Below are 15,668 nucleotides of genomic sequence, written 5' to 3'. Positions count from 1 at the left end.
AAAATAGCGGATCCATACCACATTGGGTGAGGCGTGTTGCAAGAGAGTATGTTCAGTCCGTAGATGGAAAGTGATATTAAAATATATACGAGGTATATACGAAAAAACAAGGAAAAAAATTGATTTACACTGGACAAGACAAAACACACGTCCGACTGCTACGCCATCTTGGAAACAAAAAGGAGACTCTGAAACAATGATTCAACATACTGTTACTTTTAGAGCCAAGATTTCTCAGCACCTCAGCTTTTCACTGTAGCAATGACATCTCAACATTTCAAGCAAATACAATACCAAAGCATTTCAAGTTAACTTTTCAATAGCAAGTTCATAGTCTGTAAATCTTTTAGGGCAGCGATCCGCCTACACCCTTTCACATGTTACAGGTCTAGGACAGCTCTACAGCTTGACCTCTCTTCCTGACCCTGTGTGGTATGAAGCTGAGCATGCTACTGTGTCAGTCAACATTTCTTGTGGTGTTGCAGGTAAGTATGGTGTGTGTGTGTGTTAAGTCCATCACGTTCTCTTTCAGAGAAACAGTTCATCTGGTCAATGTGTTCTTTTGTGTTCAGTAGATGAGGCCGATTGCAGCGGTACACCGCTCCTTCTGCGGTGCGGACATGATATGAACGTTCAGTTTCAGCTGGCTGGATGATCACTGCTGGTAGCCATGCTCCTCGATTCTAACTGACTCTCTGTCGTTCAGTGGTGGCAGTGGTCTAGCTGACCTGTCGTAGTATCGCTTTTGGTGTTGTCTCTGTGCACGCTTCGCATGGTTTTCCTTGTAGCTGACGACCTCAGGTCGAAGCTCAGGTCAGCAAGGCCATTACTTTGAAGGTAATGTGGGCTTTTGGTGATGTGTGTGAAATCCCATGCTTTTGTGAAGGATTCAAACTCCTTTGACTGTCAGATATTATAGTCTCTACGATGCCATGCCTGGCAAAGTCTGCTTTCAGCTGCAGATGTGGTGATGTAACATTGGCTCTTTGGCGTTTGAGGGGCGTAGTTCAAGACAGGTGGGGCATTTACCAACAATGTCCTCTATTTGTTTGCACATCCCGGGCCGAAACAAAATGTCACATGCTCTCTGTTTGCACTTTTCCATGTCCACGTGTCCAGCATGGATCTTTGTCAAAATCTCTTCTCTGAGACTGGTAGGAATGATGATTGTCTCTCCTTTGAAAATTATTCTGTTGATCTGTGATATCTGCTGTGATAGCTGAGTTAGGCTAATTAACACTGCGAGCTTGCGCTAGCTGTGACGTCATCAGTCACTCTTAAAGGAACATGCTTTCTTGCAGGTGAATAAAACAGAAATCAATATAGAACTGTTGTTTCCGATCAACAAAAATGTTATTAATGTTGTACTGTACTGGAACTAATGACAACAAACTATACTGAACAAAATATAAATGCAACATGCAACAATTTCAACGATTTTACTAAGTTACAGTTTATATAAGGAAATTGAAATAAATTCTATGGATTCTATAAATCTATGGATTTCACATGACTGGGCAGGCGCGCAGCCATGGGTGAGCCTGGGAGGGCATAGGCCCACACACTTGGGAGAATGAGTTTTTCCCCACAAAAGGGCTTTATTACAGACAGAAATTCTCCTCAGTTTCATCAGCTGTTCGGGTGGCTGGTCTCAGACGATCCCGCAGGTAAAGAAGCCATATGTGGAGGTCCTGAGCTGGCGTGGTTACATGTGGTCTGCTGTTTTTGAGGCCGGTTGGACGTACTGCCAAAATCTCTAAAACGACATTGGAGGCAGCTTACGGTAGAGAAATGAACCTTAAATTCTCTGGCAACACCTCTGGTGGACATTTGTGCAGTCAGCATGCCAATTGCACTCTCCCTCTAAACTTGAGACATCTGTGACATTGTGTTGTGTGACAAAACTGCCCATTTTAGAGTGGCCTTTTATTGTCCCCAGTACAAGGTGCACCTGTGTAATGATCATGCTGTTTAATCAGCTTCTTAATATGCCACACCTGTAACTTCTTTGGTTACTACATGATTCCATATATGTTATTTCATAGTTTTGATGTCTTCACTATTATTCTACAATGTAGAAAATAGTACAAATAAAGAAAACCCCTGGAATGAGTAGGCTAGTCCAAACTTTTGACTGGTACTGTATGTGTCAAGTACAATAAAAATGCATTTCGACAAAATATATTGTAGCGGGCGCCTCCTGTTAGAAGACTTGGAGGCGTAGCTTGTGGGGGCGTGGCTTGGTCTGTAACGCTTTGCCAGATTGTCATGCCATTTAATGTGTTATCTTCTATTCTGTAATTAAAGGTTAAGTGTGGACACTGCCAGTTCTGCAGTCTTAATGAGATTGACATAAGCACATGTGATACCAAATACATGTGATGCCTACTAAAGTTTAACAATTAAGACTGTAATTTCGTTACAATTTGATTTGGACAATTTATTATATTTGCCATAGGTTTTTCTTACAAATACATTTAATTGCATGTTGGAATATATTTGACAAAACATTTCCAAATACATTTAAAAATATATTTACCAAATATTTTGATAGGTACATGTGAAAATATATTATAAAATACTCTTTAATGCATTTTTTTACATGCATTAAATACATTTTACAATGCTTTTAACATATATTGTGATATACATTGGAAATACATTCCGTAATACATGTTGGAATGTATTTAAATGTATTAATACATTTGTTTAAAAATACATATTTGGACAATTTTCTTTAAATTTTTATGGGCAGTGTATTTACTCTCTCTTTGCTTTTCTGGGTACACTTCGCCTGGTTAAGGACCAGTACACACAAGGAAACAGTGAAAAACCACAGCATGGGCCAAACTTCACATACATCAACAGTGGTTCACTCACTACTCTTTAGGAAAGATATTGCAAAAATAGTCTGAGCAAGTCCAGTTGAAGTCAGAAGTTAACATACACTTCGGTTGGAGTCATTAAAACTCGTTTTTCAAACACTTTACAAATTTCTTGTAAACAAACTATAGTTTTGGCAAGTCGGTTAGGACATCTACTTTGTGCATGACACAAGTCATTTTTCCAACAATTGTTAACAGACAAATTATTTCAGTTATTATTCACTGTATCACAATTTCAGTGGGTCAGAAGTTTACATACACTAAGTTGACTGTGCCTTTAAACGACAAGAAAAATTCCAGAAAATTATGTCATGGCTTTAGAAGCTTCTGATAGGCTAATTGACATAATTAGAGTCAATTGGAGGTGTACCTGTGGATGTATTTCAAACTTATATTTCAAACTTCAAATTGTAGCTCTCCACAAGTCTGGTTCATCCTTGGGACCAATTTCCAAATGCCTGAAGGTACCACGTTCATCTGTACAAACAATAGTACGCAAGTATAAACACAATGGGACCACGTAGCCGTCATACTGCCTCAGGAAGGAGACGCGTTCTGTCTCCTAGAGATTAACGTACTTTGGTGCGAAAAGGGTCTGGTGCACTTCACAAAATAGATGGCATCATGAGGTAGGAAAATTATGTGGATATATTGAATCAACATCTCAAGACATCGGGTCTCCCCTTTGGACAATGACCCCAAGCATACTTCCAAAGTTGTGGCAAAATGGCTTAGGGACAACAAAGTCAAGGTATTAGAGTGGCCATTTCAAAGCCCTGACCTCAATCCTATAGAGCATTTGTGGGCAGAACTGAAAAAGCGTGTGCGAGCAAGGAGGCATACAAACCTGACTCTGTCAGGAGGAATGGGCCAAAATTCACCCAACTTATTGTGAGAAGCTTGTGGAAGGCTACCTGAAACGTTTGACCCGAGTTAAACAATTTAAAGGCAATGCTACCAAATACTAATTGAGTGTATGTAAACTTCTGACCCACTGGGAATGTGATGAAAGAAATAAAAGCTAAAATAAATCATTCTCTATTATTATTCTGCCATTTAACATTCTTAAAATATAGTGCTGATCCTAACTGACCTAAGATAGGGAATTTTTACTTGGATTAAATGTCAGGAATTGTGAAAAACTGAGTTTAAATGTATTAGGCTAAGGTGTATGCAAACTTCCGACTTCAACTGTATTTACAATGGCCACAACCCACAATTCTGTCACAGTAAACCGTGTCTTATACCTACGGAACCTGGGAATGCCTGTATTCTCCCAGACAGAATGATCAGTGTTTAACATACAGTAACTGAGCTGAGTATCATTGTAGTGAATTTCCAGTAATATCAGCAGGTGGGGAATTGGGTATCACTGCTTCACCCGGCCTTGCCCTAGCCTTAACAATATCCTTGGACTTAACCCTAGCCCTAACTTTAACCCTAACCCTTACCTGACCCATTCTACCTTCTTGCTTATCACAGACCCCATTGTCCCTCTCAAAAATCCCTTTCAGCACCCCATGTCCCTGTACCTTACCGCTCAATTACATCCAAACTTTGAATTCTGAACTCTGAACTCTGCTCCCATAGCATATCCATTCAGGTTTTATGGTCCTTCACCATGACAAATGAAAAATGATATAATCCAACGCTGCATCATTTGGTCACAACAACACTTTTTAAAGGAATGTTATCATTTTTGTAAAGTTTTTACGTAATTTTTGTTTGTCTCCTTACATTGATTTGTGCTACAAATGTCAAATATTTTAATACCCCCATTTTTGAAAGGGTCCAAAAAGTGGCTGGTTTGAGTGGTAAGGTGAAAGCAGCTGACTGTAGACGAAAGTCGAGGAGAGAAGTCGGGGGAGATTTATCTGTGACAGTCGGACACACATGTGGTTTTCCAACTGCAAGGCTCAGTGCAACATGGCAGTATTGCCATTGTTTAGAAATGTTTTTTTTTTTTTATCTTGTTGAAATAAACATGTCTCCAACTAGCCTAGCTGACACGCGACCCAAGGACGTAGAGAGGTTGGTGTTAGCTAGACTGGTCTTCAACCCCCATATCACACACTCACAAACTTAAAATATATGTGTGCACATTGAACACTCAATTGGTGAGAGGGAAGGCCTCAAATATCACATTAATTTGTACATATCCACTGTATACCTGAATTTCTGCAAATTTGTTTCCTGTTTCAGTCACATCTTTGGTCATATTCGCGTGGGTCAAACAAAAACATCCTAATGATTGATTCACAATAAAGTCTCCCATAATACAGGTGATGGCTGCAGTATGAAGTCAGTGAAGAGCAACTTCAGAAACTTGCAGTCGACTGCAGTCAACCTGATGACCTTTGATCACACGATTTTTGTTAAATTCATGCAGTCGACATACGTAAGTCGGACAAATTATATCCCCATAATGCAATGCACTTTGAAAAGAGGTGACCATCGACTTGACAAAAGTGATCAACTTGAACGCACCCATTGAATTGACCTTAACCAGACCCGGCCAACAAGGAGTCATACCCTATAGCAGGGTTCCCTAACCTGCAGCCCGCTAGGCTGAATTTGGCCTGCGGGTGATTTTATTATTTGACCCTCCAAATATTTTTTTTATTTTTATTGCTGGACATAAAAGACCAGCAAATCAGCTCCAAGTGATTTTATTTTTGTTAATCTGTTCTAAAGTATTCCCACGCATAATAGAGAGATATTATTGTATACAATCACAAATATCTGACTGAAACATAATAATTTCAAACCTTGCTCACTGTTTGGGCTCAGTCTACAAATTATTTGAAAACTATGTTCCGTCCCCCTGACCAACCACACAGGAAAAAAATTGGCCTGCAGCTGAATCTAGTTGATGATCCCTGCCCTATAGGCTACATGTGACAAAGGCCAATATGTTTTTGTGTGCTTGTGTGCATGCACGCATGTTTAAGTGGTGGGATTCTGCTTTAACAGGTTCGCTCTAGCAGTAGCCACTTGTTTTCCATCATCAGCAGGGAGGGATCTCCATGTCTGTTAGTAATGGTCCATAGCAGCTGCAGGCCAGAGCTCCTGGCCAACAGAGAGAGAGGCCTGTTACAGTATAGTTTACTGTGGATCTGTTGCAGCATGGCAACAGCCTGAGTTATAGTCCTGCAGGTGCACTGGGTCTGATTGGTTGAGCTGGAGTGGAGTACTACTGCAACCCCAGCCTCTTTTACACACACACACACACACACACACACACACACACACACACACACACACACACACACACACACACACACACACACACACACACACACACACACACACACACACACACACACACACACACACACACACACACACACACACACACACGCACACACACACACAGATGAATGTATGCAGGCACACACACATGCACAAGTGGAATTGCTCAGATGTGAGGCAATGGGTTGGGTGCTTGCTGTGGAGTGGGAGGCAGCTTTGGCTGAGTAGGTCACATACCACACAGCTCCAATTACATGAGCAGATAGCTCAGCCAGGGAAGGATACCAGAGACAGAGAGAAGTGAGGAGGAGAAGGAGAGAGAGAAAGAGTAGAAGGGGTGGTGCTGTACTTCCCTCCTTCACTGGGCTTAAAGCAAAGCAAACCTCAAAGTCAAACCCTTTTTTCAATCACAGAGTTACTACTATATATCTCAGTTTAAAGATCAGACATTGTAGCTTATTTCCTCATGTTGAAATGGTGTGTTCCAGCTCGATTAACTCATTGTTGACTGATGCTGTGATGTGATTGGCTGGGACCTGGGTAATCAGGTAACAGATGTTTATTAGTGTTTAGAGTTGCACTGTTGTTGATTGCTCTCTCTCTCTCTCTCTCTCTTCTATTTATTTATCTTCAATGTATTTCTCTCTCTCCTATTTATTTATCTACTCTGTCCCACCCCTCTCCCTCTGTGCTGCAGGACAATGAGGTGTTAGTCATAATCCTCAGTATGACAGGGAAGTTTGCCATTGCCATAGCCTTTGGCCTCATCTACCTCTACACCTGTGAGCTCTACCCAACTATCATCAGGTACGGTACACACTGTCAGCTTTATGTATCCAACATTCTTCATGTATCCTAACAGATGCAATCAATTATAGAACTTGTGTGTGTGTGTGCGTGTGTGCGTGTGTGCGTGTGTGTGTGGGTGTGTGTGTGTGTTCTCCCCTCAGGTCCCTGGCGGTGGGCAGTGGCAGTATGATGTGTCGTGTGGGCAGCATCGTGGCTCCTTTCTGTGTCTACCTAGCTGACATCTGGCAATACCTACCACAGGTAAATGACAGACGGACGGACGGACAGACGGATGGACACTGTAGATAGAGCATGTATTGTGATTATGATGACACATTTTAGTTCTTCAATGAACACTTTCCTTTTCTCCTCTCTTTGCTTTCCTCTCCTCTCCCATAGCTGATTGTGGGGATCCTGGCGTTTATAATAGGTGTTCTGACCCTGTTGTTACCAGAGACCCTGGGTGAGCCCTTGACCAGCACCATGGAGGAGGCTGAGGCTCTAGGCAGGAAGAATAGCCCTGATCAGGGAACGAAAGACCCTGAGGAGGGGGTGGAGATGAACTAGATCCAGAGCAACTAGTTGGACGGCAAGCCCTGAGGGATACACCTCACCACCAACCAGAGGGATAGAGAGGGGGTATGAATAGATACTACTGGAAGCGATGCCAAGAAACCAACAAAACAAACAACATCGAATTTGGAACCTTAGTAGGACTTTTTGTAATAAAGTGTTTTTTTTACATTTTGTTCCACAAAGTGGCCAATTTCAGAGCTGGTATGCTCTGGTTGAGCCAACCAACCGCAGCCAACCTCTGAGTTCCTTGGCTGCAGCTGAGGGAAGGGAAGTGAAGGCCCTTTATTCACCACATCTCAGTCTCCTGATGAGAGCCACATGAAACTAAGCCTCATGATCGACATTCACGTCACGTGTGCCTTCCAATCACAGCCACTAATTAATGCGTGTGCGAGAGATTGAGAGCGAGAAAGAAAGAGTGTGCAGGTTCTACGTGGGAAGTGTGTGTGCATGCATGTGTGTGTGTGTGTGAAATTTGATATTTCACTGACTGAGACTGTGATTTAGTTACCTCTATTCAGCCCGATGATCATCTAGTGCAGCTGATTTTGGCTATGTGTTACAGACAATGCTATTGTTAGGTAATTTAAAGTGTACTTTGTTAATCTGAAGTCCACACACACACACACACACACACACACACACACACACACACACACACACACACACACACACACACACACACACACACACACACACACACACACACACACACACACACACACACACAGAGAAAAGTGCATAGTGTTTGTGTATCTCAGGGCATCCACCATAGGATCTCACTGTGATAATACACATATATATATATGATTTGGAAAGTATTCAGACTCCTTCTCTTTTTCCACATTTTGTGACGTTACAGCCTTATTCTAAAATGGATTAAATAACAAAACATCCTCTTCAATCTACACACAATACCCCATAATGACAAAGCAAAACAGGTTTTCAGAAAAACAATTGCCCAAAAAAAAGGAACCTTATTTACATAAGTATTCAGACCCTTCGCTATGAGACTCGAAATTGAGCTCAGGTGCATCCTGTTTCCATTGATCATCCTTGAGATGTTTCTACAGCTTGATTGGAGTCCACCTGTGCTAAATTCAATTGATTGGACATGATTTGGAAAGGCACACACCTGTATATATGGTCCCACAGTTGGCTGTGCATGTCAGAGCAAAAACCAAGCCATGAGGTCGAAGGAATTGTCCGTAGAGCTCCAAGACAGGATTGTGTCGAGGCACAGATCTGGGGAAGGGTACCAAAAAAATTTCTGCAGCATTGAAGGTCCTCGAGAACACAGTGGCCTCCATCATTCTTAAACGGAAGAAGTTTGGAACCACGAAGACTCTTCCTAGAGCTGGCCGGCTGGCCAAACTGAGCAATTGGGAGGTGGTCAGGGAGGGAGATGACCAAGAACCCAATGGTCAATCTGACAGAGCTCCAGAGTTCCTCTGTGGAGATGTGAGAACCTTCCAGAAGGACAACCATCTCTGCAGTACTCCACCAATCGGGCCTTTATGGTAGAGTGGCCAGACGCAAGCCACTCCTCAGTAAAAGGCACATGACAGCCTGCTTGGAGTTTGCAAAAATACACATAAAGGACTCTCAGACCATGAGAAACAAGATTCTCTGGTTTGATGAAACCAAGATTGAACTCTTTGGCCTGAACGCTAACCGTCACGTCTGGAGGAAACCTGGCACCATCCCTACGGTGAAACATGGTGGTGGCAGCATCATGCTGTGGGGCTGTTTTCAGCTGCAGGGACTGGGAGACTAGTCAGGATTGAGCCAAAGATGAACAGAGCAAATTACAGAGACATCCTTGATGAAAACCTGCTCCAGAGCGCTCACTACCTCAGACGGGGGTGAAAGTTCACCTTCCAACAGGACAACAACCTTAAGCACACAACCAAGACAACGCAGGAGTGGCTTCGGGACAAGTCTCTTGAGTGGCCTAGCCAGAGCCTGGACTTCAACCTGATCGAACATCTCTAGAGAGACCTGAAAATAGCTGACACTCCCCATCCAACCTGACAGAACTTGAGAGTATCTGCAGAGAAGAATGGGAGAAACTCCCCAAATACAGGTGTGCCAAGCTTGTAGCTTCATTCCCAAAAAGACTTGACATTGTAATTGCTGCCAACAGTGCTTCAACAAAGTACTGACTAGAGGGTCTGAATAGTAATGTAAATGTGAAATTGCAGTTTTTATTCGTAATAAATTTGCAAACATTTCTAAAAACCTGTTTTTGTGTAGATTAGGGAAAATAATTAAATCCATTTTAGAATACGGCTGTAATGTAACAAAATGTGTAAAAAATCAAGGGGTCTGAGTACTTTCCGAATGCACTGTAGCTGTAGTTTTTTCTCTCTAGATCTCTGTGATGTTTTTTTTTTTTAAATCCATGTCATTTACGATGCCTTTGATAATACCCTTCACTTACTCTGTGTGCCAACTACCTCTCACAGTCTCACGTCAGAATTAGACTTTCATCCATGTTTCTCAAACGTCAAATTTTGAAGTTGTTCCAAACGTTACATTTCAAAGTGCTAAAGGTTAGGTTTAGGCATTAACTCCACATTTTTAAGGTTAGGGTTAAGTTTAGGCATTCACTCAGAAATCTTAAGCTTAGGTATTAACTCCTAATGGTTAAGGTAAGGGTAAAGGTTTGGGATAGGCTTAAAACAAAAATCTCACAAACTACTTTCTATTGCTACATTCAACACACAACCTTTGGCACCAGAGGCATATGCTTATGCACCAGAGGCAGATGCGTACTCCCAGCCACCATCTCCATCCACAACGCCCTAGCAAATCCGAAACCAGCTTGAAGGTAACAGCGCTCACTGTTGCCCCTAGTGGACGGTTTCCATGTCATCGCCCGATGTCCCGACGTGTGCACATGTGCACTTGCGCCTGTGTTTGTTTTTGCGTGTTCTGATGCGATGGACTACCTTAAAAGAAGTGCGTGTGTGTGGGTGTGCATGAATATAAATTAAGTAAGCTACATTCTAGTCTCCCATCCAGAAATGGATCAAGTAGACTTCTTTCTCTGTGTTGGGAGCGTAGTTGCCGGATGAAAAGATAGAAGAAAGACATTGCTGTATTTATAAAATGACAGAATGGATTTTGTTCATGTTTTGAAAAGTTCTGATTACTCTTTAAACCATTATGTTTTTGATCAAAGATGTGACGATGAACCCTATGATCTGCTTTAAAATCATTCTTAAACATAAACAGGCAATATACTGTGTAAATGAACATACACGGCTCTGATATTTGGTATCCTGACATTGGAAATCTATAAAACATCCTAATCAAAAAAAGCAACTGATGCAATTGCCATCTGTTTTTTGTTTTAACAGTCTAACAATCATTGAATTGATTGTTAATGTGTATTTTTGTACTGATAGGTTTCATGTTATTATTAAACATTTTTAATTTGAAGGGAAATGAAAAGGAGATGTCCCTAACAAATATTGTGGCCTTTCTCCTGGTTCATTCAGGTAGCTAGGTTTCTAGACTTCTTAATGTCCTTTGGGTAGCAGGTAGCCTAGTGGTTAGAGCGTTGGGCCAGTAACAGAAAGTTTGCTGGGTCAAATCCCCGAGCTGACAAGGTAAAAATCTGTCATTCTGCCCCTGAACAAGGCAGTTAACCTACTGTTCCTAGGCTGTCATTGTAAATAAGAATTTGTTCTTAACTGACTTGCCTAGTTAAATAAAATGTGTTCATAAAGCCTTTATACTGTATTCTATATAATCTCACAGCTCCAAAAGAGAAAGCTCCTCTTCCCCAGCACAAAAACATTTCTCAAACAGAACAAAACAGAGATAAACATACCTGAATTTGTCCAGTAGAAACTCACATTTGCAACTGTTGGACTAATGATTACACCCTATATCAGCTAGATGCAGGCAAGCGGTGTTGAATGTGTCACTGTCTGTCACCTTGATTACTCTAATTTCTCTCGACCTGTGCACCTACATTATACACTTTCATTCATAGGCTAGGTTGTAGCAACCTCATGATGGGTATAGGTAAAATGTGAGTATCATGTAGTAGTCTAAACCCATCGATGTTACATTGAGCTGGGTGAATGGAATATGAATGAGTCATCCAATATGCTGTAATAGAAATGAGGCCATACTCATTAAACAAATCAACATCGACTGCCACTGGTGTGCGCCAGCTCATGCCTTTAATTTTTTATTATGTCTGTGGAGGACAGAGTGTGTATACAGAGTTACTGTGTGTGTGGAGTGAGCCCAAGACCAGCCCATCAACACACACAGCTTTCCATTCGCTGCTGGAGAGGGGAGGAGGGGGTCTTCACTGCCAGCTCCATCTTCTACACCACAGCCACAAACACACTACCTCAAACACAGTAGTCAGTCATCTGGATTGCTCAAGTATTAGCTTCCGGAGTATCTGTGGTGTATGTGTCTCTACCAGACACACTGACTGATACAGACTTCACTTGTACGCACACATTTTATGCTATCAGTGGTAGGCTTTGTAGTGGTATACACAGCCTGGTCACCATTAGACCCTATGCAGTGAGGCTTGTGACAGAGCGAAGGGTAAGGAAAAGAGGGTGGGAGAGAAGGAGAAGGAAACCAGCGCTTGCAGGCCAAGGTTTCTGAGAAAGAGTGATGAGCTGGTGCATGGGCCCCGGGGGAAGAAAGGGAGAGGAGTGTGTGTGTGAGGAGCAGTATGTAACAGAAATAGCAGCAACATAAATACCTAAGTCAGGCTCATTTGATCTACGGCATACTGACCTTATGGGTATCCTACGAAGCAGGTTTGAGGAGTTAGCAAAGTCACTTTGGTCAACTCGGGATAACCGGTCATACGAAAGTGGCTCACCTTTTAGCCAGGTAAATTTCTATGGCAACGATTCCTTCAGAACGAACCTGCTCAGGGGCAGGCTAACTCACGGCTAACTCCACTTACCCTGAATGAAATGACTGAGCAACGAGTTGAGGACCAATGAAATCAGATTCCCTCCCTCTTGCAAAGATTGCATCATCATCCCCCTAATTTGAGGAAGATGACTGATTAAATATTTGGTTAATCAAATACTTTTTTTGTTGTTGTTAAAAAACAGTAATGTTGAAATATATCACATTACACATACAGAATGCATTTTAAACTTCAAGCAATGTAAAACTTTTCTATGATCAATAGGAATGGGAAAACAGGTATTTAAGCACACCAAAGCGGCATTAACGTGTAAAGACAGCACTTCTAAAATCCTATTTCACAACATAGCCTACTGAATATGCAAGATAACTATTATTTCATTTTGACTTTGGCACAAATGAAAATGTGACACTGACTCGCCCATAGATTGATGTTTCAGGATTGTCTCAATGAAGAGTTTGGCGTTCGACTAGCCATGTGTGACATGCACGCGTAGTTATAAGCCTGCTAGAGTTAGCGGCAGGTGGACGAGCAATATCCACCATCATAGTACAGATGAAGCCGGAGCTGGAATGTGAAGCTAACTGAAGCTGACTAGCTTTAGAAAACCCTGAGTAGATCTAGCTCGCTTCGTAGGATACCCCTCTTAGACTAGCATACTGACACAAGCATGCACACACGCACCCACACACACCCATGAACAAACGCAGGCACGCACAAACCCATGGTGACATGTACACATAACCCAGTAACAAGAATAGTTTGGTTCCATTATGCAGTGTCTGACAGGCAGTGTGGATGTGCAGAGAGCCTCATTAAGTCATTACTCCAAGAAAACTAGAACAAACTCGGTTACCTGTCACTTACATTGGTATTTTAGGTAGTGGCACTGGCACTGATCCCAAAACAATCTTATGTCCTTGACCTCCATATTCCCGCCAAATGTGACCACTGTTCTGTGGAAATAAAGGGCCCATAAACAAGAAGGCTGTTGTATGCGACACACATTAAATCCCATATTCACTATATTTTTCATATGAACATTGTTTGTGGAGTTTTGATATAGTGGACTATTTACTTCATATTAATTTTCCATATGGACAATGCTTCAGAGTTCACCAGAGGTGACCTGGAGAGTTGAAGTCTTGGGTGACCTGTCAGTCAAGCTGAACTGGAGATGCCGCCATCTGCTGGTCAATGTGGGAGCTACAATCAAACACATGGAAGCGAGCTGATTTCTCTATGGGCCAACTCCCTAAATGGCTCAATAGCTGTAGACAGTCTGTAGACCCCAACAACCCCTCCACATTCCCTCCCATCTCCTGGTCTTCATCTCAACACACCAATTCCTTCATCCCTTCAACCCCCCACAAACCCTCTATCCATGTCTCTAATTTTCCCCTGAAGTTGGGATAAGCATTGGCTAATCTTGCTTCTGTGATTGTAATGCAAATGTCCCCTCATCACACCACGTCCAGCCAATCTCATCCACTGTCCATATCAGCAGTTCTCAGGGCACCCAAGAGATTCACCGTGACATCTGATGGAGGAGTAAGCTTCCGACTCCAAAATAGCAGCAATGGCGGTTATCAGTTAGTGTCAATGGAAACTGACAGTGTTCTGACGTAAACTTTTCTTTCCGGATTTGATCATTGCTCAATGGTTGAGTCATCTTTTTCTGTGGTAACCAACCAGCTGTTGGGGTCTTGGTCACCCTTCTTCAGGGTCTCTGGGGTGTTGAAGACTGGGCCTTTACTCTCAGGAAGGAGGGCTGGTGGGCAGGGGGTCGGGAGACCGACTTGAGGCCAATTTTCTTCTTAATCAGGTGGAACTGGAACAGCACTTACACCGGAATAACCTAGTACTTCTGGTTCATCATGTTGTTAGCACATAACAGAGGCTGCATTTCTTTCATGGATCCAGAGATAGGTGGGTAAATGTACATTAAATGTATACTCTCGAATTCGAAAACAATAGATTGGCACTCCTTTATTGTATAATTAAGAATGAGGGGGAGAGCACAGACAGTAACTGCAATTGTTAGGTTTTTATTTTGAAAACTATCTGAGGATACTGAAATTCATGGACTCCATTCATCGTAAAACAGTTCCGCTGTTCATATTTTATTTTGGAACTTTGATAGTATGAATAACTAGATAGTTGTAAGAATCCTAAAAGTACAAAGTACCTTTTTTTTTTCCTGAGAATCTTATCTGGAATGCAAATGAATACATAATAATAATAATAAATTAAACTGTCAAAAAGAAAATCCACACGGAATGACAATGACTACATAGGCCTTTACACAATCTGTATATTAGATTGGCATGTTGTATGGCATACTGTAGGTACTAATGCTAGGTAATAGTTTGTTGTTGTGGCTATTTATTATCTGGATGTTGAGTTATCTAAAATTTCCAAAGTGTAACACCATGGCTGCACTATGAAATACTGTAGAACTGAGAGTCAGGAGAGTTTGGAAACAGAGAAAACAAAGTAGACATCTGAAGTTGAACAACATCAAATAGATTAAGTGCAGTGTGTTAAGACTTAACAAATGGTCATTTAATTTGGTGAGTTCAGGTAAAGCTTTGGATTAAAATGTTTCATCCTTCAGCTCTATCTTTTTTAAAATATTTTTATTTTAGTGTTTTTTGTTGTTGTAGGATGTCAAACATTAATGCCCTGTCTTATGGAAACATCGACAATTGAGGACAAACATACATTTTCACCAATCAACATAATATTTCCTCAATATTTCCCTAGTAATGTCCCAAAATATTCTACCCATCTTCATACATTGTCAGTTTGACAAATGTCAAATCCAATCATAGACACACATTTGGAATTCTCTGAATTCATAGTTGGGTGCTCTTCTTGCCATTTGACCGTCTTACATCATTTCCATGTCTGTTAAGCAAAGTAAACTGATTCTGTTATGCATAGACACTGTCACATTTGAGCTAAACCAAGTCAAATCAAACCTTAAAACAACCAAAGTTAACTTTTTAAAGAATCCATTATTCTAGTCAATCTTTAAATATGGCAGTTAGTCCATCCATCCATCCATCCATCCATCCATCCATCCGCCCACTCCCAAGGTCTTCAGCCGTGAGAGTCCGAGCAAAACGGAAAATGGAGCCCGTAAAAACACGGGCATCAGGATCCACACACCCCCAACCAATCGTCCTCCTGGGAATGCTGACAGACAGGGCGTATTCCCCGCCCCCTTCTCATGCCAC

At 41.7% G+C, this 15,668-nt stretch overlaps 2 protein-coding genes across 2 annotated transcripts in view; one reads left to right on the top strand and one right to left on the bottom strand.

The window, feature by feature from the left end:
- LOC106571810 (solute carrier family 22 member 16) overlaps positions 1–11,245 on the top strand; it is a 66,726-nt gene extending 55,481 nt beyond the window's left edge. Inside the window, exons 6-8 of the mRNA XM_014145277.3 lie at positions 6,835–6,944; positions 7,088–7,187; positions 7,326–11,245. Of these exons, the coding sequence (XP_014000752.1) occupies positions 6,835–6,944; positions 7,088–7,187; positions 7,326–7,493 (378 nt within the window). The 3' untranslated portion in view covers positions 7,494–11,245. The remainder of the gene's footprint in view (positions 1–6,834; positions 6,945–7,087; positions 7,188–7,325) is intronic.
- Positions 11,246–14,458: 3,213 nt separating this feature from the next.
- Positions 14,459–15,668, bottom strand: part of usta (uronyl 2-sulfotransferase a) — a 183,595-nt gene continuing 182,385 nt past the window's right edge. The window contains exon 8 of the mRNA XM_014145278.3: positions 14,459–15,668. This exon is cut by the window's right edge and continues 341 nt beyond it. The gene's annotated coding sequence lies outside the window, so the exon portion shown is untranslated.

Source organism: Salmo salar, chromosome 15 (assembly GCF_965601325.2).
Source record: "Salmo salar chromosome 15, fSalSal1, whole genome shotgun sequence".
Taxonomy (NCBI): Eukaryota; Metazoa; Chordata; class Actinopteri; order Salmoniformes; family Salmonidae; genus Salmo; species Salmo salar.
Note: the sequence above shows the minus strand (reverse complement) of the source record. Positions and strands in the feature narration are given on the sequence as shown.